The sequence below is a fragment of the Eschscholzia californica genome, unplaced genomic scaffold (genome assembly GCF_041429995.1).
Source record: "Eschscholzia californica isolate CP2 unplaced genomic scaffold, dmEscCali1.0.p SCAF_1, whole genome shotgun sequence".
NCBI lineage: Eukaryota > Viridiplantae > Streptophyta > Magnoliopsida > Ranunculales > Papaveraceae > Eschscholzia > Eschscholzia californica.
In genome coordinates this window covers 69,878,733-69,906,455 of record NW_028238198.1, presented here as the reverse complement: position 1 = coordinate 69,906,455, position 27,723 = coordinate 69,878,733, and the positions used below count along the sequence as shown (strand labels likewise).

The 27,723-nt window shown below is 35.8% G+C and overlaps 3 protein-coding genes across 3 annotated transcripts; 1 reads left to right on the top strand and 2 right to left on the bottom strand.

Moving 5' to 3' along the window:
- Nucleotides 1-1,392: 1,392 nt before the first annotated feature.
- CDKB1;1 (cyclin-dependent kinase B1;1) lies at nucleotides 1,393-4,525 on the bottom strand. The gene is made up of 6 exons (XM_086655101.1): nucleotides 3,989-4,525; nucleotides 3,638-3,811; nucleotides 3,421-3,514; nucleotides 2,691-2,760; nucleotides 1,894-2,032; nucleotides 1,393-1,735 (listed from the first exon to the last, which is right to left on the bottom strand). The coding sequence occupies exons 1-6, from the start codon at nucleotides 4,328-4,330 to the stop codon at nucleotides 1,643-1,645; spliced, it is 912 nt and encodes a 303-aa protein (XP_086511227.1). The 5' UTR covers nucleotides 4,331-4,525; the 3' UTR covers nucleotides 1,393-1,642.
- A 10,091-nt stretch (nucleotides 4,526-14,616) lies between these two features.
- On the top strand, nucleotides 14,617-19,453 carry LOC147568699 (geranylgeranyl transferase type-2 subunit alpha 1-like). Its single transcript, XM_086655100.1, has 8 exons — nucleotides 14,617-15,255; nucleotides 15,351-15,510; nucleotides 15,600-15,760; nucleotides 15,833-15,937; nucleotides 16,558-17,358; nucleotides 17,469-17,658; nucleotides 18,676-18,862; nucleotides 18,966-19,453. Exons 1-8 carry the CDS (start codon nucleotides 15,143-15,145, stop codon nucleotides 19,337-19,339), a joined length of 2,091 nt encoding a protein of 696 aa, XP_086511226.1. The 5' UTR covers nucleotides 14,617-15,142; the 3' UTR covers nucleotides 19,340-19,453.
- A 3,919-nt stretch (nucleotides 19,454-23,372) lies between these two features.
- On the bottom strand, nucleotides 23,373-26,922 carry LOC147568698 (serine/arginine repetitive matrix protein, putative (DUF936)). The gene is made up of 4 exons (XM_086655099.1): nucleotides 25,468-26,922; nucleotides 24,507-24,713; nucleotides 24,306-24,397; nucleotides 23,373-24,215 (listed from the first exon to the last, which is right to left on the bottom strand). Exons 1-4 carry the CDS (start codon nucleotides 26,608-26,610, stop codon nucleotides 23,483-23,485), a joined length of 2,175 nt encoding a protein of 724 aa, XP_086511225.1. The 5' UTR covers nucleotides 26,611-26,922; the 3' UTR covers nucleotides 23,373-23,482.
- Nucleotides 26,923-27,723: the final 801 nt, after the last annotated feature.

Genomic DNA, 27,723 nt, shown 5'->3' with positions numbered 1-27,723 from the left:
TCTCTCTCTCTCTCTCTCTCTCTTTCTCTCTCCTGTCTTTTTCTTTCTCACTGTTATTGTTGTCATAGGGAGAATCTAGACATAGTTTTGCTAGGTACACGAATCTTTAACATTTTCTCTTAGCCATTAATGATAGGTTAACCCTCTACTTGATTATTTTGGTAATTTGTATGCTAATAATGTTTTGGATTTGGAAATGTACTCTCCAACTAATCAATAAAGTCAAGTTGAAGGTACTTTCCCATAGTAATAAAACGTGACATTAGCAAAGGGTGTCTGATATCTTGTAAGGAGGTACTTTACTTTGTGTGTGATTTACGATATATCTTCTCAAGAACATATTGTAGAGGAAACAATGACGTCGATAACATGTTATAAGATTATGTTCAGCATTTCGAACTATTAGTGATATTGTATGCTTTGATACTTGAACATTGCACGACTATCAGAGTGTCTCATTAGGTTTAAAAAAAAAAAGTCTCATTAGGAAAGGTGCACCACACTTCTTGTCCCATAAGATGTGGTATCCTTATTTTTATTAGGTGACATTGATCAATCTTCGTGATACAATACAATGATATACTATGAACTAAATACACATTAATAAATATAAGCACGAAAACTGAACCTTTAAAGGGCATTGAAAGCCAACTTCAAGGAGCTTAAAGTTCACATACAATACATTTATATGATTAGTACTCTATAATTGCATACCATAGATCTTGGAGACAACTACTTCCACTAAAACTCAAACCTGTAACCAAATGTCTGATTTGTCAGTAGCATTTGTTTATAAAGTAGACTCACTTATCCAACACATATTTTTCGAGCATTTATAAAATTTAGGTCAATAAAACTTCATATTTGCTTGTTACTAAGGGTTAGTAGTGGTGATGATAATTCTCTCTTATAACAAAGATGAGGTTGTCACGATCATATAAAATATTTGTGGCTCATTAAGATCCCACTTTTATTCCAACTTTTCTAGGTTTGTTTGTGACATCATCTCCCAACAAAGAAGTCAAATATTTACAAATCATGGGGCTAGGCTCACTTTGTGGAAAAGGATATTTTGTGGGGTTCTAGTGTTTTGAAAATGTTCAACCCAAATTCTTCTCCATTTATATTCATTCAAAATGGCCAATGATAGCTAAAAAAGACGTGAAAACCACTTACTGGTATGAATGAAATCGAACTGAAATTTTATTGATCCCTACAAAATTTAGGGCTCCATCATTAACTCGTTTTCGGGTAGTAGGGCCTTGCTCTATGAATGAAATCGAACTGAAATTTAATCGATTTCTACAAAATTTAGGGCTCCATCATTGACTCCTTTTCGAGTAGTAGGGCCTTGCTCTATGAATCTTTCATGAGTTAGAAAGAACTAGAAAATATGGAAAGGAAATGAAGTTTCCCCTCTTTCATTGATATGACAAACGAAACTGAGAGAAAAACATAAGGACCAAGTTGAATATTGAAAAGGGTCTGTTCCAAAAAAAATGTAAATCAAGAACTGAATTCCATCAGAGATACATGGACACACAAAGTTCAAATCACCAAGATGATGAAACAGAAATGGTAACCTAAGTTACTAACATAAACCTAACTTCAGATAGAAATCTTTCCATCAATGGGGAAGTGATTAGAATTGCGACTTGTCGAGGCTATCAAAGTAAGGATGATCCAGAGCTGCCTTAGCTGAGATTCTATTTGCAGGATCATACTGCAACAGTTTCTGTTCGATGAACAAGAAAAAAGCACAGAACAAAAGAAGGGAAAAAAATGATTATGTTAGTCACTTTCAAAGCAAAGCAATAACTAATTTACATTCAAGAAAACGTAAAAACGACAATGTACAATTCTAATATGTAAGTTATGTTATAACTATTTTACCGATAAGAGATCAACACCCTCAGGTTCCAATGATGGAACAGCACGAGCCAAGTTCTGAGGCTTCCACACAGGATATTCATGCCAGTCCCGAAGAGAACTCACTCCTGGCCATTGCTCCTCAGTTGGAGTTCCTAACAATCTTTCAAGTACATATAATGGAAATTAGAAGTGATGTTGCAATCAAAATGCTAATAAAGAATAAAGATGGTTGCAGGTGATAAGAATATGATATCATGTGAGTAAGCCAGCGGTACTCCTCTTCGGAACACTATTTTCGGGACCTCTACATTGGCCTGTCTTTACTAAATAATAAATGCTCTTTATGATGTATACAGAATAGATGGACCTAGTTAACAACTCAACTAGTTTAGCTTATAGATATTCACATAGAAATTGGGCTAATTAAGGCTAGAGAGCCCTGGTTCCATTGCTACCATGGGCCTGGTGCAATCGGTCGGATCATATCATATAGATATCCCTTCAACACATCATAGGTCACCGAAAGGATCTCGGGCGACCCACCAAAGCACGAAAGCCAGGATCTTTCAGAAAATTGATTTCTATTCGAAGATTAGATACGCCAAAATTAGGGGTACCAGATCGCAACCCCACGCAAAAAGGGTACGGAGAATCCCCAAAGTAAATTATACCATTTTTAAACCTAACCGTGCTTTGACATTACCATGCACTCTGTTTATACAACAGCTCACCATCACTACAACATTCACTTTTAAGACAATTCAACAAATGAGGAAATTCCTCAAGGAAACATGTACATAGATAGAAATAAAGAATACCTGAAAATATGAAGCAGCTGTTGCAACTCCGAGTCACCAGGAAATAAAGCCTGCCTCCTTGCCATTTCAGCTGCATAGAATCAAGATAATGAATTCGCATAGAAATGAATCAGGCAATACTCACAAACTACAAGCACAATATTTTTCTGACATACCCATTAGACTATAGATGCTTGAAGTGCCCAAAAGAGACCGTGGATATACATATGTACTTAATCAAGCTCATTGCCAATAAAAAGAACATATTCATCACATCTGAATCACCGGTCAAATTCCGAGTTATTCATATGACATCCAAGTGGCTTCCACTAAAGCATTACTTGATAAAAACTGAACCGACATATTTTGAATATAGCGAGCGGAGTCAGGGGCAGACTGGCAGAACCAGGACTTTCTACATAAAGGGCTGGTTCAAAATAGACTACCTTACTGGATGCATTAACTCGGATTTGAAAAAAAAAACCTCTTTATCCAGTCCAAAAGGACCAACCCAGTCAATGCTGTGATTCAGCAAATTTATTCTTTCTGGCTTGAGCAAGATCAGTCGACTCGGTTTATATGGGAAAAATATCAGAGACATCATCATCATGAGAGATAAGTTATAACCATAACATTAAAAAGGCAAAAGCGCAATATTCATCATGTACTTTTACTACCTAATCAGAGAAGAAATACTAGAACAAGTTGGCAAAGTAAGAAAGATGGGGAAATGAAAAGTGTGAAGACTAACCAAATATACATCCTACAGACCACATATCCACTCCTGTTGAGTAATGAGTAGATCCCAGCAGAACCTCTGGAGCTCTATACCAGAGAGTAACAATCTACAATCATAGGAAAATTCAAGAAATCAGATCAAATAAACATTTTCAATTGAAATAAGGTTTTCATTTTATACACCTGATAAAAAAAAACTTTAACCCAAAATTGGGTTTTTAGTATTATACCTCATGAGTGTAGCTCTTAAGAGGTACAGTAAATGCCCTTCCAAGCCCAAGATCTGCTATCTTTAGTATACCCTTTTCTTTATCCACCAAAAGATTTTGGGGTTTTAAATCCCTGTGAAGAACCCCATGACTGTGACAATGAGCAACTCCTTTGCACAACTGATACATGAAACTCTGCAAGAAAATCGAGTTCATGAACAATTCAAGATATCAAATTTCAAAAAGGGTTTTCATAAATCCACCCAAAAAGTCATTATATACGAAAACATGATAAAATTCAAATTAAGGGTTTAATAAATATCGATTTAGGCATAAAATGGAATAATTTATAAAGCAAAATTAGGGTTTTACCTGAATGATGGAAGGAGGAACAGGTCTAGGATTAGGTCCTCTTCGATAAGTATCAACATATTTCTTGAGATCGGTATCAAGATACTCAAAAACAAGATAAAGAAGAGGTTTTCCATTCTTGTCGACATGTTCAACACAGAGCAATCTAACAACATAAATTGATTGAGAAAGCATTTGAAGAAGGGAAACCTCACGAAGTGCTGTTGGAGGAACACCTTCTTCATCCATCTCCAATCTTGTTTTCTTTAAAGCTACAATTTGACCTGTCGTTTTATCCTGCGCTTTGTAAACCTTCCCGTACGTTCCTTCTCCTACTTTCTCAAGTTTCTCGTATTTCTCCATTATCACACCTGATCTCTCTCTCTCTCTCTACTGAAACCCTAGTTTCTCTCTCTCTCTCTAAAAAGAACTCACCTGTTTTCTCACTCTCTAATTTGAAATGCATATAAAGAGAGGGAAAAGACATGAACGTTCAGATTGTCAAAGGTTCACGCATTTCTGATCTGGCACTTTATTTGCTTTTGGGAAATTTTGAAATTATGGTCCCACACTTTAGACCGTTAGATAAAAATAAATCAAGTGGATTATCTTAATCTAACGGTTGATATACTAACTCCTGAACACGGGAGGAGCCTGTTTGGTGTGTGAATAATATAACCATTTTGTTATCCTAACGGTTATGAGAAAAATAAAATAAAAAAATTATGGGGTGGGGATCTGATTGTCTTCGAAGTCTAGACGCGACAAGTTAGACATAAAGGCAACTCCAATGTGGGGCTCGGGCTCCCAAGTTTGGGAGCCCCTGAATTTTGGGAGCCCCGGGGCTTAGAGCAACTCCAATGTTGGGCTCCCAAATCTAAATTTTGTACATGTGTGATGTAAGTGTGTGAGGTTTGTGTTTTAATTTTCACCCATTAAATTTTGCCTCTAATATTTGAAATTTCAAATTTTACCAAAATTTTGGGGGAAATTTGAATTTCAAATTTTACCAAAATTTAGGGGGGAATTTGAATTTCAAATTTTACAAAAATTTTGGGGGGAATTTGAATTTCGAATTTTTTTACTTTTTGTTCACCTATAAATACAACCACTTATCCATTAAGTTTTCTACATCTTGTTTCTATATTCTCTACATTTTCTTTCTACATTCTTTCCATCTTCTCTCTCCCTTCAATGGATGATAGTTATGAGTTAGCAAATTTGATCATTCAACAAGAGTTAGAAGATAGGGAAGATGTTGAACTTTTATTTGGATTGTATCTAGAAGAGTTACAAGAAAGGGATCAACGACCACGTTCTCGTCATGTTGGTTCTATTCCGGGTCATCGTACGATAAATCGTAACAGAAAAGAGGGTCATGAACGACTGATGCGTGACTATTTTGTTGAAAATCCACTTTATGATGCTGCTACATTCCGAAATCGATATCGCATAGTCGTGATTTATTTCTTCATATCCTAAATACGTTGGTTGCTCATAATCACTATTTTGCACAAGAGCCAGACGCCTTCGGCAGAATGGGTTTATCGCCACATCAAAAGATAACTGCGGCTTTGAGAATGCTTGCATGCGACACCAGCAGATGCAATTGACGAATACCTTCGACTTGGAAAGACGACTACAATCGATTCACTACGAGAATTTGTATCAACGATCGTCAATGTGTTTGGCCCTCGTTACTTAAGGTCTCCTAATGAATTTGATATTTGTAGGCTTTTAACACTTGGTGAAAAATAAGGATTTCCTGGAATGCTCGGTAGTACAGATTGTATGCATTGGGCGTGGAAAAATTGTCCGACCTCATGGCACGGACAGTATACTGGCCATTGCCATAATCCAACAGTCATACTAGAAGCTGTTGCATCGTCGGATCTTTGGATTTGGCATGCATTTTTTGGGTTGCCTGGATCATTGAATGACATCAATGTGTTGGAGCGTTCTCCGGTGTTCGATGCAATTGCCACAGGTAAGGCTCCAACTGTTAATTTTGAGATTAATGGTAATCAACATGATACGGGTTATTATCTCACTGATGGGATATATCCACAATGGGGTTGTTTTGTTAAAAGCATACAAAATCCGTTAACTCCGCAAGAACAATATTTTACGAGACGTCAAGAATCGGTAAGAAAAGATGTTGAACGAGCCTTTGGTGTATTGCAAGCTCGTTTTGCTATCATCCGAGAACCGGCACGTCTTTGAGATGTAGAAACACTAGGTGATATCATGAAGGCATGTATTATATTGCATAACATGATAATCGAAGATGAAGGACCTAATGCGACTAATGATTTTGATGGAAGAATTCCAGAAGAAGTGGTTGTTGGGGGAAATGAAGAAATGTTCAATCGTCTTGGTCGAGTTACAAGCAAAGATTTGCATACAGGATTAAGGGCAGATCTTGTACAACACTTGTGGAATACTAAAGATCGCAACGACTAAACGGAACTATTTACGTTATTTTACTTGTTTTTATGTATTTCTATTATGTGTTTGTAGGGAGTTATTATGTATTTCGATTATGTGTTTGTAGGGAGTTATTAAGTATTTCGATTATGTGTTTGTAGGGAGTTATTATGTATTTCGATTATGTGTTTGTAGGGAGTTATTATGTATTTCGATTATGTGTTTGTAGGAAGTTATTATGTATTTGGTTTTCAATCAATGAAGTGCTATTTAAAAAAAAAATACATAAATTCCGGGTTTAATAAAAAACAACTAAAATTCATACATAATCAAAACAACTAAAATTCATACATAATCAGGGGCGGCCCTAGGTCGTGGTGGGCCTAAAGCGAAACCGGAAAGTGAGGCCCTTTAAAAAATTTAAAAGAAAATTTTATATAATTTTGTTACCTTATTCTTATTAAAAAGGTGTACTTATTGTTAGGTTACATTGTTCGGATTTATGAATAAATTTTTGCAGAAAATTTCGAACAACTTAAAAATAATATTTTATTCAATACAATATAAATTTAATGTCAATTTTAATATGGAATGCATACTAATTTTAAATACTTGTAGAAATTATATATCTTACTTCCACTTTGCTTCTAATAAAAAACGAGAGATCACACTTTAATATGAAATGCATACTAATTTCAAATGCTTGTAGAAATTATATATCTTATTTACCACTTTGTTTCTAATAAAAAAAACGAGAGATCATTACATTACTTTAGTTTGATTGATATAACAACTTTTTAAAATTAGATTGAAAAGAACATGTAAAAAATAACATATAAATAACAAAACTACTTACTAAAAGTAAAACTCAATTTGATTTGTATTGATAATCAAGATTTCAACAAAAAAAAACAAGATCAAAAGAATTTATTAAAATAAACAATTAAATAGGATGATAATTAAATAAATGAGTTGTGGTAGAAAAGGAGCAAAATTATGTAGATAATAGGGTTGAACCCATGACCTCTAGGGTTATCTTAAAAAGCTTTGCCAACTGAGCTACATGCATACTTATGATTATATCACGTTCAGCTAGTTAATATCCGTTGGTTGGGGGCCCTCCTGTTGTCATCCAGAGCTGGGGGCCCAAAGTCACCGCTTTGGTGGCTTTGGGCCTAGGCCGCCCCTGTACATAATCAAAACAACTAAAATTCATACATAACCAAAACAACTAAAATTCAAACATAATCAAAACAACTAAAATTCAAACATAATCAAAACAACTAAAAGTCATACATAATCAAATCAACTAAAATTCATAGATTTTCCTTTTGCCAATTTGAGAGCAATATCCTATGAATAGCAAGTTGTTCGGGATCCATTTTTGAAGTATCTTTGCCCGTCAAGTCTATCCCCATTTTCATCCGTTCAACCTTGTTGTTATCTAGTTGCACGTCTAATTTTTTTGCTTCCACCTCTAATTCTTTATGTTCGTAGTCTATTTGTTTCTCTTGAAGGAGCATACTTCCATTGATAAGTTTATCTCTACTATCTTGTTTCTCCATTTTTCTCTTTCCAAAATCAAGCACCGCGGAAATTTCACTACCTTTGGATTTATCTCTAGCCTCCTTGCTTGCTTTTCTTCCAAGTGGTCTTTGTTGGGTTATTGAGGGAGATCCTTCGTCTTGGTCAAAAGAATTTTTTCTTTTGTGTGACGAAGATTGAGATAAATTTAATGACCATTTGGGATGGTCTTTCAAAATTTTATAACAATGTTCGAACTTAAATTCTTTGTTGTCGTTTTGTTTAAACATCTCCATTGCGGATTTTATCTACAAAAATAAAATTTTAAAATTTCAAATATGTGTCAAAAATAAATCATAATGTTGTCAAAATGTAAAATAAGAGTAATTACCCGATCATTATCATTTTCTCCGCTTTTTGGGTTCCTTTGCAACAATGCCAAATAGCCATAAAACTTCGCGCATTGCTTGTTAATTTCGCCCCAACGACATTTAAGACCTTTTGGTACACGATTTTGATTTGTACGTTCTTTGAAGTGTTCGGCAATTTTGCTCCAAAAAGTACCCGCTCTTTGATCATTACCAATAATCGCATCGGTGGCAATATGCAAATAAGCATGAACGAGCACAATATCATCATCATTACTATAACGCTTACTAGAAACCGACGACATTGGCGTTTCATTACAATCAAGATTTTCTTCGACCCTTTCTTCGATCCCATCATTGGATAAATTAACTTCATCGACATAATTGAAATCGGAGTTCAACATTTCCATATAGCCTAAATTATGCAAATTGGCATTTAGATCCATTGAAAAAAAAAATTAATGGAGGAGAAATTGATAGAGAGAAAGGAAATGAAATAGAGAGAGATAAAAGAGAGATAAAATAGAGAGAGAGAGAGAAAGGGGATCCACCCCAATATTCCCGTTGGGAGCTCCCAACTAGCCGTTGGGAGTTCCCAACGGGAATATTATTGGGGCTGGGAGCCCCCAGCCCCACCGGGAGCCCAGCCCCGGGGCTCCCGGGTTGGAGCATGTGGGCTGGGGCTGGGGCTCCCAAATTTGAATTTGGGAGCCCCACCCCCCCCCCCCCCCCCCCACATTGGACATGCTCTAACAAAACATAATTTAGTCAACGGTTGGTAGCCCAAGTGGTTCCAAGGTGTTGACATAAACTCCAGAAAATCCTGGAGGTCCCAGGTTCGAATCACTAAAGAAGGTGGAATATTTGGTTATTTGAATTGGGATTATTAGAGTGTAAATAATGTTGTTGGGCTTTATGCCATGTCTAGTTGGGCTATAGGCCCGGTGTTGTTAGTGTTTGAGTGGACGGTTATCGAGCTTATCACATCTATGATGTATCAAGTGCTAAATGTAACGACATACGTAAATCGTAGTCAACTTCCAAGAAAAAAAAAAAAAAACAAAACAAGAGAAGAGTATAGGTAAAATCCATCTTTAGATCTTGATTGTCCCACCCAAATCATCCAATGGACGCGGACACAAGGTGGCTAGATTTTGAAGATGATCAAATTTTCTTTAGAAGTGTATATTGTAAACCATCACATAATAGTAAAATTGGAAACCCAATCAATATAAAGCTTCAAGTCACAACAGATTTGCAATCAGGCTTCCTCAAAAAAGGCATAGAAAAAATGGCGAGAATACTACTATATAAATCACTAATAACTTTCTCGATTACAGTTTTTTTCTATCTATATAATAAAGGGTTAATAACTATATAGGTAAAAAAAAAATAGAAAATAGTTGAAAAGGACATTTAGAAATTATCAAAAAGGTCAAAAAAATCTCGAAGTTGTCCCGAAACAGTGAATTCTCTTCTTTACCCTCAACAAATTTATAAATGACGTCTTCATCCAACATATATAAAGCCTTTTCAGAATAAATAAATAAATCAAAACTCTCTTTTTTCCTTCGCGATTAACAAAGCCTCTTCAACTATCCGACTTCACGACTGTTCGTTCTTCTTCATCTTCTTCGAGTTTTAGGGTTTCTAAACCATTCGATTTCTCTAAAATCTACCAAATCAACACTAAAGTAAGTATATCTTCACTAAATCTTTCCATTTCTGAAAATTTCTTTCAAACTTTCTGACTCTCACAAAAATAGGGGTTGTAAACCCTATTCCGCTGTTTTTTGGTTTATGTATGGGGTTTCCAAACAAATTTTACACCAGTAGATTTTTTTTTGTTAATCTTGGACTTGCAAACCCTATTTGCAAAAACATAAGTGCAAATTGGGTTTGTAAACCTAATTTTGTTGTTCGTGGTTGTCGAATGGATTCTGATAACATGATTTGTTGTTCATTGTTTTGTGAATAGGGTAAACAAAACCTAGTTGCAGTTGTAGATCTGCAACTAGGGTTTACAAACCCTATATTGTTGCTCATGGTTTTGTGAATAGGGTATGCAAACCCTAGTTGCAGTATAAGATCTGCAACTACGGGGTTACAAACCCTATATTGTTGTTCATGATTTTCTGAATAGGGTATGTAAACCTTATTGTAGTAGTAGATCTGCGACTAGGGTTTACAACCCTATATTGGTGTTCATAATTTTGTGAATAGGGTATGCAAACTCTAATTGCAGTATAAGATCTGCAACTAGGGTGTACAAACCCTGTGTTGTAATTTTGTTAATAGGGTATGCAAACCTTATTTGCAGCAGTAGATCTGCAAATATGGTACGCAAACACTATTTGCATTAGCTCATATGTAAATCCTAACTCTGCAAATATTATTTTCATTAATAGTTTCTCTTTATGTATCCAAAAAATGGCATAAAAAGGTGAAGAAAAAATGCAACTAGTCAAAAAAGAGAGCAAGATACCAACGAAGAAAAATTACGATACCACCTGTCATACATGCACTTTGAAGAATAATGCACTTTTCATGGAAAAAATATATAAGAAGTAAAATATGGAACAAGTGAATGCATTATCAGACTCACCTTTTGGAGAACTATTTAAAGCTCTTTACAGTGAAGAAATAGAGAAAACCAATTATTAAAAACCTTCTTCATCCATCTCTAATCTTGTTTTCTTTAATGCTACAATTTGACCTCTCGTTTTATCCTGCGCTTTGTATACCTTCCCGTACGTTCCTTCTCCTACCTTCTCAAGTTTCTCGTATTTCTCCATTATCACCCGATCTCTCTCTTTCTCTACTAAAACCCTAGTTTCTCTCTCTAAAGAACTCACTTGTATTCTCTCTCTTTTTGAAATGCATATAAAGAGAGGGAAAAGACGTGAACGTTCAGATTGTCAAAGACTATCATGCATTTCTGATCTGGCACTTTATTTGCTTTTGGGAAATTTTGAAATAATGGTGGTCCGAAGCAAGAACAGAGAAAGGAGTGGGATTTTAATGGAGAGAGAAGTAACCATTTTCTTCAAGAGAAATAAGATCTCCATAACCGTTTTCTTCAAGAGAGATTTTCGAGTGAATATATGATTTTGTCCGGCGAAAGGTTATCCTTTCGTCGGAATCCCTCTTTCCTGTCATGAAATTGTTGGTTGTTTTGTTTCTTGATTTCGTTTTTAAATCTCTTACTATCAAATTAGAGGAGAGAGAGAACAGTGAAGAAATAAAGAAAACCAATTATGAAAGACCAATCTCTATTATATATGAGTTAGTCAGTAGTGAGAGGGAAATTTGTTTTTGGAGATATAGAAATGGAATTCAAGATAGGTGATGTGGGGGATTGCCGAAAGAAGGTGTGGCTGTTTCTCTCTTCGAAGGGATAAAAGAAGAAGAATTTATCCAAACTTATTTTGGAGAAAAAACTCATAAGGTTTCTACATCGTTTATAGAAACTGTTATTGAAAAGTTCATTGAAGAAGAAAATTAGGAAACAAATGATCTTGTTAAGTTGGTGATAATGCATTTAGCTTCAGCTTTCCTTTTCGCAACACAAGCTGGAAAATAAAATAAATGCCGTTCACCAATTTATTAAGGTCAACTGAAAAAATCAATTATATTTCATGGCCTACAGTGAGACACAAGTACATGATGAAATGAATCGAAGAAAATGTCGATAAACCATCAAAGGCATCAGGATGTCTACTTCTGCTTCCGATAAAATCAATAATATATATGGTTGATTAACTTTATGTAGTTTGATTACTTAGTCTGCACCGTATAACAATTATTGTGCTTTTAACTTTATGCAGTTTTGGGTTTGTGAACATACGAACCTGTATAGAAGAATCCAACACAAGAAGGACAAATGTCCTCGAAGTGTGAGATGGAGTCTCGATCACATGAAGTTTGATTTTCTTCAAACATTAGAAGCTATATCAGGGAACCAGGTACGTTATACTATTCTCATAAATTTTGATTTGCAGACTGTAATCATTTTAAAAAATGTTTATGCAGACACCTGTTTGCAAACACTTGTATGCATTGGACATTGATGCACCTACCTGTTTGCATAATACATTATAAATACCTAACTCAAACGTACTTTGCATATCACACATATTGTTAGTTTCATATAATGTTTGCATATGTTTAATGCATACTGAAATTTCCAAACATACTTTTCAATTTCAAGTTTCAGAGGATTTTATGTTTCCACTCTCCGAAAGTGAAGAACAAATAATTGCTGGTGGAATATTGACTATTTCATCTAATGGTGATGATTCGTATTCGAAACATCTTGAAGAACAACTAAAGAAACTAGAAGCTGATTGTAAAGAACACAAAAGAATACTAAAATTTAAAGATGAAGAAATAGATAAGTTAAAAGAAGAACTGTATTGCTTAAGAGAATCAAATTTGATTCTTATCAAATAAAATGATCAATCAAAAGGTGCAAAACAAACAAAGTGCATTAATGAAGAGGTTGATGAGAACATGTGAAAGATGAAATCAACTTCAAAAGTCAAAAAGTACTGGAAAAAAGTAACTTCAAAGTCAAAAAGTACTATCAACATGAATGGTTCAAATGATGGAAAGCAAGAAAGTTTAGAAACAAAAAATCAGGAGGTTGATACAAAGAATAATCAGAAAAGAAAAGAAGAGGATGATGTTGGGTTTTGTACGTCTCTAAGACTACTAATCATCTAACTAACGTTGTAAGCGGAATATCAAACATCATATGTTTAACGCTAGCTAACCAGGATCATATGCATGAACTAATAATGAACTAGAAACTGAAAGAAGAATAACTGGATTCGCTTTTCCGAATAAGATTCCAGTGACTTTATCCCGAAGAAGATGAGAGCTCCAATTGTCGCTCCTCTATTTGAGATACCCGAGTAAATAACTTGATCTCCCTTCTTTGTTGTCTGCTAGAACTCCATTGAAGGTTGAGAAGAAGAACAATTCTTCTTTTGACTAATTAGATAGATTGAAAGTTTTTTCTCTAAAACCCTCTCTCTCCACTTAGCTGTATATTGTGAGATGGAAGTTATTTTCTCTTGAGAAAAATCCAACCCTTTTTCTGAACTCTAATGATCCTTATATAGAGAAACCCTAATAGGAGTCTCACTCAAATTGGGTTTCAATAAGAGTCTCAGAAAAGATAAACACCCAAATTTTCCTTAATACCCTTTTAAGGGAAATTAGAGGTTCCCCTTAAGTTTGGTGTGGCCGGCCACTTAAGCCCATTAATGGGCTTAGCCTAGCCGGCCCACTCCCACGCTATGGTTGGTTCTGACCAATCCCTTACCGGTCTTGGTCATGCCACTCCTTAAGTGTGATTTCTACCTTTTCGAGCTTCTCTTTGGAGCCTGATTCTTTCTATCTTTTTGCACTATCAGACTGGATCATATCCATCTATAGGCAAGCTCCCACTAGTCAACTCTATCCGATCAGGCTACCACTCTTTGGTGTAACCCGTTGTAGGATTCAGTCAATGTTAGCCGCAGATTACCGAAGTAACCCGACGATCGTAAGCGGCTTCTTGTTAAGCATTACGACTCCTAATTAGACCAGACTAGATGATCTTCCGGATAAATTCATCGTTATCCTAACTGACAAATTGAACGCATTGCCACCTTGGTCGAAGGACACTCCTTTGGAAGGACATCTCCTTCAGACCGAACGGATATATCCTTCAGATGAAACTTCGGACTTTGAGACATCAGAGAAAAAAGAATCTGAGTCGAAGAAGAAGTTAAAAGTAAAATGCAACGAATCAAGGGGTTCTTCAATTGATAAGGTATACAAGTCACTGATGATACTTCTAAAACTCTAACTGTTGTGAAAGATAATGCAGCATTCGCTAAGTGAGATACTTCAGAAATTTGGAACCACATCAACAAAGAAAAAAATCAATATAGTTAAAGAATTCTATGCATTGTCAAACAAAAGGTAAAGACAAATTTTCTTCAAAAAATATTTTTCTTTCTGTAAAAACTGCCAAACTATTTTATGCAAACACTGAGTTGCAACAAAAAACTGCAAACAGTTAGTTGCAGACTCTTGTCTGCAAACACTGAGTTGCAATAAGTAACTGCAAACATTGAGTTGCAATAAGTAACTGCAAACATTGAGTTGCAATAAGTAACTGCAAACACTGAGTTGCAAATAGTGGGGACTCTACAGTTGGTTGCAAAATATTTTGAACTAATTATATTGCATATTTTTTGTGGTTCAATTGCATGGAACAAGAATTCAAACTTGATCATCCTTGGATATCACATTGAATCTCTAATTATGAATGAGTTTGTTGACAACAAAGTAATAGATTGGTATCTATTACAGAAAATTAAATTTAAAAAATTCACGGTTGGTTTCAGTTCAACTATATGGGTAAGTTCTTTTAATCATTACTAATTTGTATTTAGTTATCTAAATAGATGAAAACCATTATATTTTTAGACGTTGATGAAGTTCAAAGCTTCCGAAGACACCATTGCTGAGTTAGTAACCAATAAGCTAAAAGAAGCTTATAAAAAGAAGAGTGTTTGGTTTTTTTTTTTTCCATTAAACACAAGCACATAAGATGAAACATATGAAGGGTTCCATTGACATCTTGTTGCTTTCGACAGAACCGATGGTTTCATTACGATTCTATGAAGAAAATATCCAAGACAACTGTTGGATGTTCAAAGATGTAAAGTTATTCATTAATACTTTGGTGACCAAAATCAATGAAACAAAATTGACGGAACAGTAAGACGTGAAAGTTTCTCTCTCTCTCTCTGGTCTTTAGAATTAGAACAGTAAGACGTGAAAGTTATAGAGAGAGAAAATGCACGGTCGACCTCGCAAACCCTTAAAACCAGAAGATGCAGCTTCAAAAGAGAAAGCTTCTAAATTACGAATTCTTCAATCTCAACTCCTTCATAATCATGATAACAAAATGTAAATCAATTCTTCTTTTTCATTTCCATCTTAATTCCAGTTTATTCTATATCTATCTGACGATTTCTCTCTCTTTTTTGTTTTTTTCTCTTTAGATATACAAAAGAAGCCCTAGATCTCAGTTCAAAATTAGTTGAATCTAATCCTGAACTCTATACAGCTTGGAACTATCGAAAACTCGCTGTCGAATTTAATCTTCAATCAGAAACAAATCAGGAAACTGTTAAATCAATTCTAGATGAAGAACTCAGAGTTGTATGTTTTTTTACTTGTTTTTTATTTTTCAAGTAAAAGATTGAAACTTTTGTTACTATTAGATTCATAGTTTTAATTATTATATGTAGGTGGAAGCTGGATTAAGAAGGAATTTCAAATCTTATGGGGCTTGGCATCATAGGAAATGGGTTCTAAGCAAAGGATTATCGTCGACCGATCATGAATTTAAGTTATTAGATCAGTTTCAGAAGGCTGATTCTCGTAATTTCCATGCTTGGAATTATAGGAGGTGATTAGTAGATTGTAAAGTTGAGACTGTCATTAAGGTTTGCTTATATATTTGTTAATGCATTTTTTTCAGGTTTGTTGCCTCGTTAAAGAATGTATCGGAAAAGGAAGAATTAGATTATACAACTGCAATGATAGAGAACAATTTCAGTAATTATTCTGCGTGGCATAATCGTAGGTAAAGATGTCTTGATATTTGGTATATGTAACTCTGGTTTTAGCTTGTTGGATATAGTTAAAAAGACTGACAATATATCTCATATTTGTGTGATATGTATAGTGGGTTGTTTTATGGTAGTAGGAAAGTCGGTTATCATAGTGTAAATTGTAGCATTTCAAGTAAAAAATGGGTAATTTCGCATTATTGGTGCTGGTTCATGGGTAAAGATCTTAAATTTCAGATTTAAATATCTTACAAACGCGCAGATAGGAAATGTTAGTATGATCTCATCACCATCATGTCGGAACATCTCGTATTCTCTTCTGAAACATTTGAACCACTGTACTAGCCTTACCTATAATTGAGTTAACGGCAGGTTATAGTGTTAATAGCATCTCTACTTGTAATAATAATGAATGATCTTATTCATTATTATTTGGTTTTTATTTTTTAGAAGTTTCTATAAGCATGCATGTATATATCGGCATTGTGTCACGCTTCCACTTAAAGGTTTAAGAAGAGTTCGCTTGAAGTTGAACGGATTTACATTGGGTCTTTTCTGATCGTTGACTAATGTTGTCATTGCTTTACCTGGGGAGCAGCTTTTGCAACTCATTTGATTGAGTTTTTGTTTGCAGTGCTATTCTAGCAAGCTTGCTGAAGCAGAAGGCTCAGGAATTTGCTTCCAAAGAAAATGTTTTGGCCAATGAGTATGACCTGGTACACAATGCAATTTTTACAGAACCAGCTGATCAAAGTGGTTGGTTCTATCATTTATGGCTTCTCGATCAAACAATTACTCCTGATGCTCCTGTGCTGGTTTCTTCTTGGCCTATTCATGGTTCAGATTTGATCTTATCCTCTAATCAGAACTTGGACAGTTCTACGTTGTCTCATTCCACAACCTTCTGTTCGAAGGACGGAACTTTTCCTCTCATTCTTTATTTTAACCAAACTGTTGAAGGTGTTAGCTCATTTACTGTAAAAGTTAAGTTCATGTTCGGTAAGAACGAAGATATTAGATGGACACCACTGTCAGCAAACAACTCAGGAAAGGCCCAAGCTTGGATGACGTACCTAAAATTTCCTGAACGGGAGGCCCATTCTTCGACGAATTATCCAGTTGAGGTAAGCGTTGGAAATGGTCAGGGTATCGTTTCTTCAAATGAGTCCAATTATAGCTACCCATCAAGGTTTGCATTTACAGTGAGTCTACTGAACTATGAAGAAGATGGTGAAGAAGCAAGTACCAAAGAAGTCGTATGGAAAGATGATAGTTTTCATACTGATGAGGCTCTTCAAAAGGATTTAAATGTTATTTTGTCATTTGATCGTCTTCGAATCACTGACGATCATGATCCAACAACTTATAGGTGGCAGATCAAGACTATAGTATATGAAATTGCTCTCTTTCGGGAGTTGCTGTTAGAAACGAACTGGTATTTCCGACTTTTATGATACAATGCCAACTTCAAATTTTTATTTATTTCGCAGTTTACTAGATATGTTCTTGTTTTCTTTTCATGTATGAGTTTGCTTCTTTTTGTAGTAAAATTGGAAAGCTTACACTTGCAAGATTATTGATGGCACATGATGCAATGATGTCATACAACAAGTCATTTGCATACAACAAGGTGAATACGGAAGAAGTTCTAGAGCTGTTTAGTGACTTAATGAGATTGGATCCATATCATTCGGGATACTACAAAGGCGAACATAGCTTAGTCTTAGTTGAGAAGGTATTTATGATGAACATCTCTTTTATCTTTTCATTACTTAATTAGGAAAGTAACTGTTTATGACTCAGATTATGTGAAGTTATCTTCATTTTGTCTAAGAACTCGATGGTGTTGCTGCATTAGAGTTTGTTACCTACAGAAGAAGCATAAGTTATATTGTCAAGTGTCAACCATCTGCTTAGTTATCATAAACTAAAATGAATAATTTTTCTTACTCTTAGTGAACGATTAAGTAATAACTATAATATTCAAATTGAAGCATCAAATTGATGTGTAGTAATTTTCTTGTCATAGCAGTGGAAACGAGAACTAATCTCGTCGGGCATCGGGTCTTTCACGTTCCTATCTTGGTCGGCATAGTTTAGAATCTAGACTAGTTAGCGTAAGGCTAAACATATGTAGAGACCCATGTTTTTTCTTGCAAATATCCTGCGACCTGCGAAAGATGTTCCCCTCATGGGATTGAAAATCAGAAATACGACATTCTTCTTGGCTCTCCTCTGTTGGTCCCCACTAGATCATTTTGCGTGTACTGTAGTGGGTGCCTCAGTATATGACATTGAGAGACACCTTGAGTCTGAGATTACAAAGCAGGAGAAAATATTTATGTCTTTCATTAATATTTAGGAAACTAAAATTCAAATAAAATGCAAAATCAGATATCGAGTTTCACTACTTGAGTCAGATTTCAGAGTGTTTGTTTATGTTTGACGCATGATGTCTAACTTATCTAAATGGCTGATTTGGGTTAACTTTCAAACGAGTCAGATCCAGAAGATGATAAATAAAGAAAACCACCTCACAATCCAATTTATATTCCGAGTTCAGAAATTGGGTAGTGAAAGTTTGATATGAATAGTTAAAGGAGTACAGATTATACCTTCATCTAGTTTTTTCTAGTTGTCCAGGTCTAACTTGGTTTGAGAAATTTGGGTATACTCTCACGAGCTCAAAAGTGGTCACTCCTCTTCTGTTGCTTCACTATGAACGGGATCTTACATTAGGGTATCTTTGCAGGTAATCTCAGAGGAGAAATCGTTGTTGAACCACTGCTTTTCCTATGGAGAGTCAAGTTCTTTGAATTATCATAGCTCCGTGTGCCTGCGCCTTAACAACTTGTCATTATCTCGCATTGGGTCGTTTGAACATCTATTATGGGTCCGTATGCTAGATCTCAGCCACAATGAACTTCAATCAATTGAAGGTAATCTCAAACTAATTCTATGATCTAAGACCCTTACATATATAAGTGTCTGACAATAGCTTTCTGTCATCGACTGACTATTGTTATCGGGTTTCTGTGACAGGGTTGGAGGCACTGCAACTTCTCTCTTGCTTGAACCTAAGCAATAATAAATTCCGAAGTTTTACAGCATTGGAGCCATTAAGACTTTTGAAGTCCTTGAAAGTACTTAATTTATCTCACAACGAGATCGGTTCACACTCAATTGACACGACAAGGTATTTGTGCTCTTCTCCTTTATCTCACTCACAAGAAAACAACGGGTATTTTGATGATCTTAAAGTAGTAGAAGATTGGGAAGCTGTTTTGCTATTTAAAGACTTGCAATTAACGCAATTAGATGTTGCTGGAAATGCAGTTTCTGATGAAAAATTTAGGATTTTACTCTTAAAGCTTCTTCCTAAACTTAAATTGTTAGATGGGGAAGTTGTAAAGTAAGCATTTTTTTTCATCGTTACTTGTTCTTTTTTTTTCTTTCTTGTTTAGATCTACAAGGTTAGTGTATTTGACAACTATTTCCTTTTATTGATTAAACAGAAATTAACTTTAACATTTGGATGATTTCATTTACTGTTACAGCAACTTCGTTTTAGTTACTTTTTTGTTTTCTTGAGTTGGCTGATTTCATTTACTGTTAGAGCAACTTCGTTTTAGATCTACGAAGTTTTTTTTCTTAAATAGGTGGAATGAATTGAAAAGGAAGAAGGATTTACAAAGGTCCAAGCAATTTGTCTTGGAAGAAGGATTTGGGAACTTTTATTATTGAGGGATCTCAATCTCAATCTGATCTCAGGAAGAAGACTGATTTGGTTAATCTGAATTCTGATGAATGAATCACCCGTTTCAATGGCAGATCATAACCCTATTCCTGCAACTTCTTTGCCTTCTGAAACCAATCCAAGGTTACCTGGTACGCGGATCGCTCCGGTACGTGGTACGGGTACCGGTACACGGAACGCTACCATGTGAGTATCGGGTACGCTAGGGGTATACTTCTCTGGTACGCCATTTTCGAGTTCAGTACGTTTTGGGTTATTTTTCATAGACAATAAATACTCTCTATGATGCATTTATAATAGATACACCTACTCTTAGACATCATTTGTTCATCAAACTTACAATCTAACAAGCCAATTAAAAAAGTTCTTGTGGTTTAACTACTCAATTAGTCGAATTTATAGTTTTCTACAAAGATCTTAGGTTAATTAAGATTAAAAATCCCGGTACACTAATGGTGTGTTTGGTTGCAGGATTCCTACGTACGATTCCTATCAAAAGTGGGATTTGGTAGGAATCATTAATCCTTGGTCTGTTTTGCTACCAAGAATCCTAGGACTCTTGAATCCTAAAGGATTCCTAATTCCAAAATGGGAAGTTTTATAAGGCCTCCCGAATTTTGTTAAAAGGCCTCCCCATGAACCATTTTACTTGCTAAATTATCACTGACGGGAGGCCTTTTAACAAAAATGAGGGGGCCCTATAAAATCTCCCTTCCAAAATTTGTATTGGAACAAAATCTCACCCTACCCCTAGGATTTGCTAGGATTTTGGATTAATAAACCTAAATTCTAAACTTAAAATCAACAAAAATTTATTTCCCTTCTACAAAATAATTATTTTTTTCAAAAATCATTACTTTTTCCAAATATCATTATTTTTTTAAAAATCATTGTTTTTTTCAAAAATTATTTTTTAAAAAAAAATCATTATTTTTATAAAAATCATTATTTTTTCAAAAATCATTATTTTTTTCAAAAATCATTTTTTTTCAAAAATCATTACTTTTCAAAAATCATTATTTTTTCAAAAATCGTTATTTTTGAAGAATAATATTTTGTGGAAGGAATAACTATTTTTTGTAAAAAATTATGTTTTTTGAAAAATAATGATTTTAAAATAATTATTTGTAGAAAGAAATAACTATTTTTGAAATTTTCGTGAAAAAAATAGGTTTCATGAAATTTCAGTTACCTAGAAACAATATTTGGATGAGATTTTGTTTTTGGGATATTATTCATGAATTTGAAAGATATTATTTTAATTAGAATCTATTTTTTAAGAATCCAAATATTATTGACAAACAAACCAAAGGATTTTAAATGAAGGAATCAAGAATCCTAGAATTCTTATTGGTTACCAAACAAACCAAAAGAAACCATTTGGATTCATGAATCCGTGGAATCATGAATCCCAAGGACTCATGAATCCGTGAACGCACCATCAGTTAAATATCTTCTTCATTCTGTCTTGTTTATGCAAGACATTCTAGAGCATATCAAAAACAAGCTGAACAAATGGAATCACTGTTATCTTTCACAAGCTGGTCGCACTGTGGTCATATCGGCCATAGCTGCAGCCGTACCCCGATATCAGATGCAGTGCTTTGCAATTCCCAAAGGAATTTGCAAAAGCATCAAGTCCGCTCAACGGAACTTCTGGTGGGGTAAGTCTAAAGGTTTGTGCACCAAAGCCTGGTCTCATATTTGTTTGCCGAAGGACATGGGGGGCCTCGGCATCCATCTCCCAGGACTCGATAATAAAGCTCTGCTGTCTAAGATGGCCTGGAGACTCAAGACTAATCCTGATGGATTATGGGCCAAACTCCTTAAAGCTAAGTATTTTCCCAATTCTGACAATCCGGGCCCGGCTAGAACTCATCACTCTTGGATCTCGAAAAATATCAGAAAACACTACACCTTTATCGAAGATCTCTCCCTATGGGAAGTACAGTCAGGCAATATGATCAACATATGGGAAGATAATTGGATTCCTGAGACAGATAGAACTGTGAGTAATAACTATAACTCTAATTTAACCAAAGTTTCGCAGCTGATTACGAATAACAAATGGGATGACGGTCTCCTGAATGCAAATTTCGATGCAGATACTCAGAATCTTATCAAAGCTATTCCTGTGAATTCTGAAGGTAAAGATAACCTTAAATGGAAACTGTCAAAATCCGGAAATTTACGGTTGCCTCTATGTATAAGCACTTAAGCACTAATAGCAAAACCTTAACCCTCGGAACTGGAAATCCATACCGTCTCTTCCGGCTATCCCTCGTATCAAATTATTTATCTGGAAAATTTGTAATAAAGCTCTACCTGTCAGAGAAAGGATAGGCAAATATATTAAAATCACAACGAATTGTCCCTATTGTACTAACATTGAATCTATAGAGCATGCACTCTTACATTGTGCCATAGCGAAAAATATTTGGTTCCACTTTAACATCATCTCTGAGAACATCTCATCCATAACGGAATGGATTTTCTCTTGGGAAGCACATCCTGATCTTTTTCTAACAGCGGAGAATATACACTATACTACCATCCTTTGGGTTTTATGGAAAATACGTTGCGATCATTGCTTTCAACATGAATTTAATGATCTCCCGAAAATTATCAAAATGATAGAAAACTTTCTGAAAATTAACAAAAAACGGGTAAAAATCAAGCAAACTACTCGACATAAATGGCAACCCCCGTCTTATGGGTTCATCAAGATCAATGTTGATGCTTCTTTCGTCAATATTATATCCAATGCGGGTATAAGTATGATATCTCATGATGACAATGCAAGATTTATGCATGCGCAAGCTATAACTACAAGAGGCCGAAACAGTGAAGAATGTGAAGCCATGGTGATCCTCTTAGGAATGGAATGGGCCAAATCTAAGAATCACAAATCTATAATCATAGAAACCGACAATTCTAATCTCATCAAACATCTCGACAATAAGCGCCACACTATCCACTGGCAATCAATGATCCATGTACGAAAGATCCGAGAAAGCAGGAAAGAATTCGAGGCAGTTCATTTCCACCACACTAGAAAAGAACTTAACTCTAATGCAGACAAGCTAGCAAAGTGGGCAAGAAAGCGCAACAGAAGCAAAGTTTGGGACAATATTCCTTGTATTTTAATAGATACCTATTGTAATAACGTTTTGTTTCATTAATGTTATATTAGTTCAACAAAAAAAAGTTATAAATTCTTGTATCATTGGAAAATTAAAGTTATTTTAATTTACAACACAAACATCTCTCCGGCCTAATTTTAGGCTAGTTATTTTCCCACAAAAAATGTAATTACAAGTATAGTTCGACCACCACGGAAATAACTAGCCTAAAATTGCGTCCCATAGATATACACCTAAAAGGCTAAAGACACTATTTATCTCCTAAAAGCAGGCATGTCAAAACATAATTTGGGAATCTAGAGAAGCATTTTTTTCTTGCTCATCATTTGAATTGTCTAACTCTTCTAAATCAAATAGACCGAAAATCAACTCAAATCAGTCATTTAGACTAATCATATACATCACCGGTAAGAAAATTAGATTTCATTTAGACTAAGCATTTTTTAAATGCTTCAATGATTTTTTTATAATGCAGAGAAGTTGTTCTACGGTAATAGAATGATTCGTTTCTGAATTTTTTTTTGGATTTTGGAATGAAGAACCCACATCTAAGAAACAAAGGATCTTGTTTCTAAGTAGATAAATAAATACATATTAGTTCGAACAATAAAGATAATAAATAACAAGAAGAAAAAGATGATCTTAAAAGGAGAGAATTCCTAAGAGGATACTGGATTATCGAGGACAGTTCCTACGTGGTGAATTACGAACCCATAGATCTTTCTTTTCAGTCGTTCAATCTTCTCAGTCAGTAACTCCTCCCGTTTCGCTCCAACAGAGTCTAACCAATCATTTACTTTCTTCAACTGTGATAAAACTGCGGCAATTGGACCATTTTCCTGGCGAGCTATTCCACCACTAACCGAATTTTCCTGAAAGATCTTGAAACCAGCATCTAATGCTTCCTCAACAAACCGTAAAAACCAGACTTGCATCTCTTTTTTCAGATTCAAAGCGAGTTCTGCAGTTTCTTTTACTCCATATCCTCTTGACCATGACCCAGAGACGATATCAGGTGAAGTTGATGATACAACTCTTGATTGGTTCTTCCCTGGTGTGATAAAATATTGCTTCTTAGATAAACTTGTTCTCGGAGGTGATGGAGGACTGGTTTCTATTGAAGATGAACATGGGATTTTAGGAGGTGTTCCGGTTTGGTTGTTTAGGAGAGAAACGACTTCAAGATCAGTGGCTAAAGCTGCTTCAATCCAAAGAGAGATGGGTTTTGCCCGTTCTGTTGAACCATTACTATCAGTATCAACGCTCCGGTTAGCAGTAAGAGAGTCGGCAAGAACAATAGATTTTGCGACAGCTTCATAAATTGAAAGGAAGCGATCAATAGTTGGAAGAGGATTCCCGACTTTGGCTGAAGAACACAGATCCGAAAACATGCTGAATTGCAAAAAAGATAAGTTAGCCTCAAGATACACATCCATGACCAAATATGATGTTAGTTTTTATCAGAAAACCGAGACTTCTCACCTTAACCTCCTCACAATAGACTCGGTAACAGAAGCCTCTTCTAAAGCTTCAACAGCGGCGGCTGAAGCAATGGCTCTCCGTTGCAAAGCTTCCTATAAAATCAAAAAGAAGAAACCTAATGACTGATTCTGATTTTCCGAAGCTTCAAATGAAAATTGAGAAACCAGGCCAGTAATCTAGCTTCAATATTTAAGTGCATACCTTTCCCAGTTTTGCAAGGTTAGCAGGTACAGCGTCTAATGAGATGCTACCATCAGTCCATTTTCGATCATGAACTGTAATTTTTGGAGAAGTTCGACTGAGCTTTTCCGACAGTGCTTCGGATTTAGGGCTAGCTTTGGGTTTATCATTATCTTCTTTATTGGCTTGTCCAGCATTGGCATCACTTAAACGCCTTGACATAGCAACCTAAAATTCAAAAGTTAATGTCAGAACTCACATAAGTCAAGAAAAAAAAGACTATTACAAAGAAGTGTTTTCTCCTTTCTAAGAACATGTTTCGCTAACTAAATGGTGCTAAACATAATTTGGACAATTCTCTATCAGATGTTGAGAACAATGGTGACAGATTGTATGGTTGAAATCAGGAAATCAAGGTACCCTGGACTTGATTCTAAGTTAGACTTGCTCCTACGCTGGACTTGATTCTAAGTTTGACATAGAATTGATATGAGCAAGCCAGACAAGTGACATCAATATAGTTTATAATTGGGTAGTTTTCCCTCTTACAATTTCCATTTAATGTCTAACTAAGATTTCTATAACAAACTACTCCACTATTAGTTGTCTTCTCCTAACACTCAATTTCATTAGAACTGCCATCCCAAATTGTGCTGAAACCAATGCTATTGATAGAAGAAAAACCCCATGGAAAGTTTGCAAGATGAATTGCTTTCTGTTAATCAACATCAACTCAATTGGGGAATTCATGAAATCATAAAAGCTAAGTTCACCTAAACTGCTAAACAAACAACTACAAAGAATTCGAATGAAGCATCTATCAATCTATCTATCTTGGGACAATCTCAAACCTTCAACCACAGTTTTACCCAAACAATCTATCCCCAATTACAACATAAATCAGTAAAGACTACAGAAGATGGATATGAAATTCATGGTTTCTTAGTAAGTTTGAATTAAATTGAAGAGCAGAAGCTTATACCTGGGTTCGCAAAATAGCTCGCATATCTGGTTTAGTTTTAACAGACACCTTCTCTTTCTGCTCAACTAAATCTGCAAATTCTGGTTGCTCATCCCAACTCTTCCTCATTGGCTTCCCAGAAGACCCAACTAAAGCCTCTGAAACTTTCGAAATACCCGCAACAATACTCGCCATTTTCTTCTTACTACTTGAATCACCAATAGCAGGGGAAACTTTCAATCCTCCTGAAACTGAAAGTCTTCTACCTGGAGAAACCGAAACCCTCCTCGGGTTTGGGGAAGCTTGTTTTCTTCCAGTAGGAGATGGTTGTCTATACCTCGAAGGTACAACAATGGCAGGCTCTCTAGATGTCTTACGACTATCGTCTTTAGCAGCAACCAAACTTGGTACAACGCATTTAGAAGGAACAGGAGAAGCTGATCTTGAATTCATCTTACTTGCCGGTGAAGGATCTCGTTCGACAACAGATCCTCCTCCTCCTCCTCCTCCACTTCTCTTCCCAACTGAACTAGATCTCTGCTTTGCCGAAGCAGGTGACGAAAATCGCCTAGGTTTTTCCAACTTTTCTGATTTTTCCAATTGTTTAGGTTTTGACTTAGGTTCTGCAGAATTGTTCACAGGAACATTATCTAGTACAGCAAGAGCTGGCCTAAAAGTTGGGGTTTTCTCAGATTTCAATTCTTCAGATTTCTTGTTAGAAATGTAAGCAGAAATTGGGTGAAGAGATGAATCAGAATCTGAGACTGGTTGAATAACAAACCCTCGTTTTGAAGGAGAAATTTTAGCAATTAGTGGTTCAGGACTTCCAACAAACGGATGACGGCCAGAAATTGGGCGAAGACCAGAGACACGAGGAACTGGTGAATCAAAGTGGAGACGATCAACGTAAGCAAATTGACCTAGTTGTAAACGATTGGTGAGAATTAGGTCATTGTCTCGATCGGAAAGAGAGACGTAAGTAGAGTTAGTGGAGTCGGAGATTTGGACGAAGAAGCCATGGTTAGGCCAAAGATCAGGACCGGCTAGGGCAGGAACTATACCGATGACTTGGAGGAGAACGGATCGATGTTCTCCGGCAACTTTTATGTCGGAATTCATTGATTGTAGAAGTTTTAGGAGGATTCCTGGTGTTAGAGAAGCCATTGTAGAGAGAGAAAGGGGTAGAGAGAGAGAGGGAGAGAGAGAGATGAAAAAGCTAGAAGGCGAAGAAGAGATGATCTAGCAACGGAAAGGATAGTGAGAGAGTTTTCATAGCCGTTGATATGGCAGGAGAAATGGTTTCCGTTACAAATTTTCAAATTCAAATTTCAAATGCGTCCCTCAGTCTCTCTCTCTCTAGATTTGAGTAACAGCCGAATATGGTTGACGTTAAAAGGGGGGATGTTGGTATTTACAGAGCTGGGTAGAATATTTACAGATTTTCTAAAATAATGAACTTTTGTTGTAAAGCAATCCGACTAATGGAGATAGAAGTGTGGTGCTCCTCTTAAGAGGTTAAACATCATTCTCTAATGAGGTCTTTTAAAACCGTGAGGCCCACGTGTGCCAAAGCGGACAGTATCACTAGCAGCCAGGAAGGTTGGTCCGCACCATCCTATAACAACTTGGGAGCAAGAGAGATAATTTTGAACCCAAATTGAAACCCAAGTCTCCCACCTCCATCCTCGTCGCTGTCAGACGCTGCAATAAAGACGGGAGAAAAGAAGGCGAGAGTGGTCTGCTAGTTCGTGGAGAAGTTGATCAGGAAGGAGAAAAGAAGGCAAGAGTGGTAGGATAGTTCATGGAGAAGTTGACCAGTGTATTTGAGCAAAATTAGATAATATGAGGGTACACAACTAATATGTTCCACTTAATCAACAGGGTTTCGTGGTCGGTCATCATTCCTAAATGTCGAAAGCATCCTTGGGCTAGTTCTAAAGCAAACAGGTTAGTACTTGCTTCCTTGGAACCGCAAGGACAATGCTCCAAACACCATCGGAGTCATGATTTCTTGAGTTGAAACCAAGTAAACGACTTTGAGAACCCTTTGCTAGAAAATACATTTACTATTGGTGGGTTATTTGGGGAAATAAGAAAAGTATCCCGCGTGCAAAGATTTTCCCAAAAATTGGTCAACTTCAGTTGACTCATCTTTTTCTAATTGTTAGAAGGAAACCATTGTTTTTCTTTCTTTTTTCCTGTTCTTCCCTCTCTCTCTCTCTTCCTCTTCCTTCCTCGTTCGCTTACTATATAGCCGTTTTCCGGCGATTCAACATT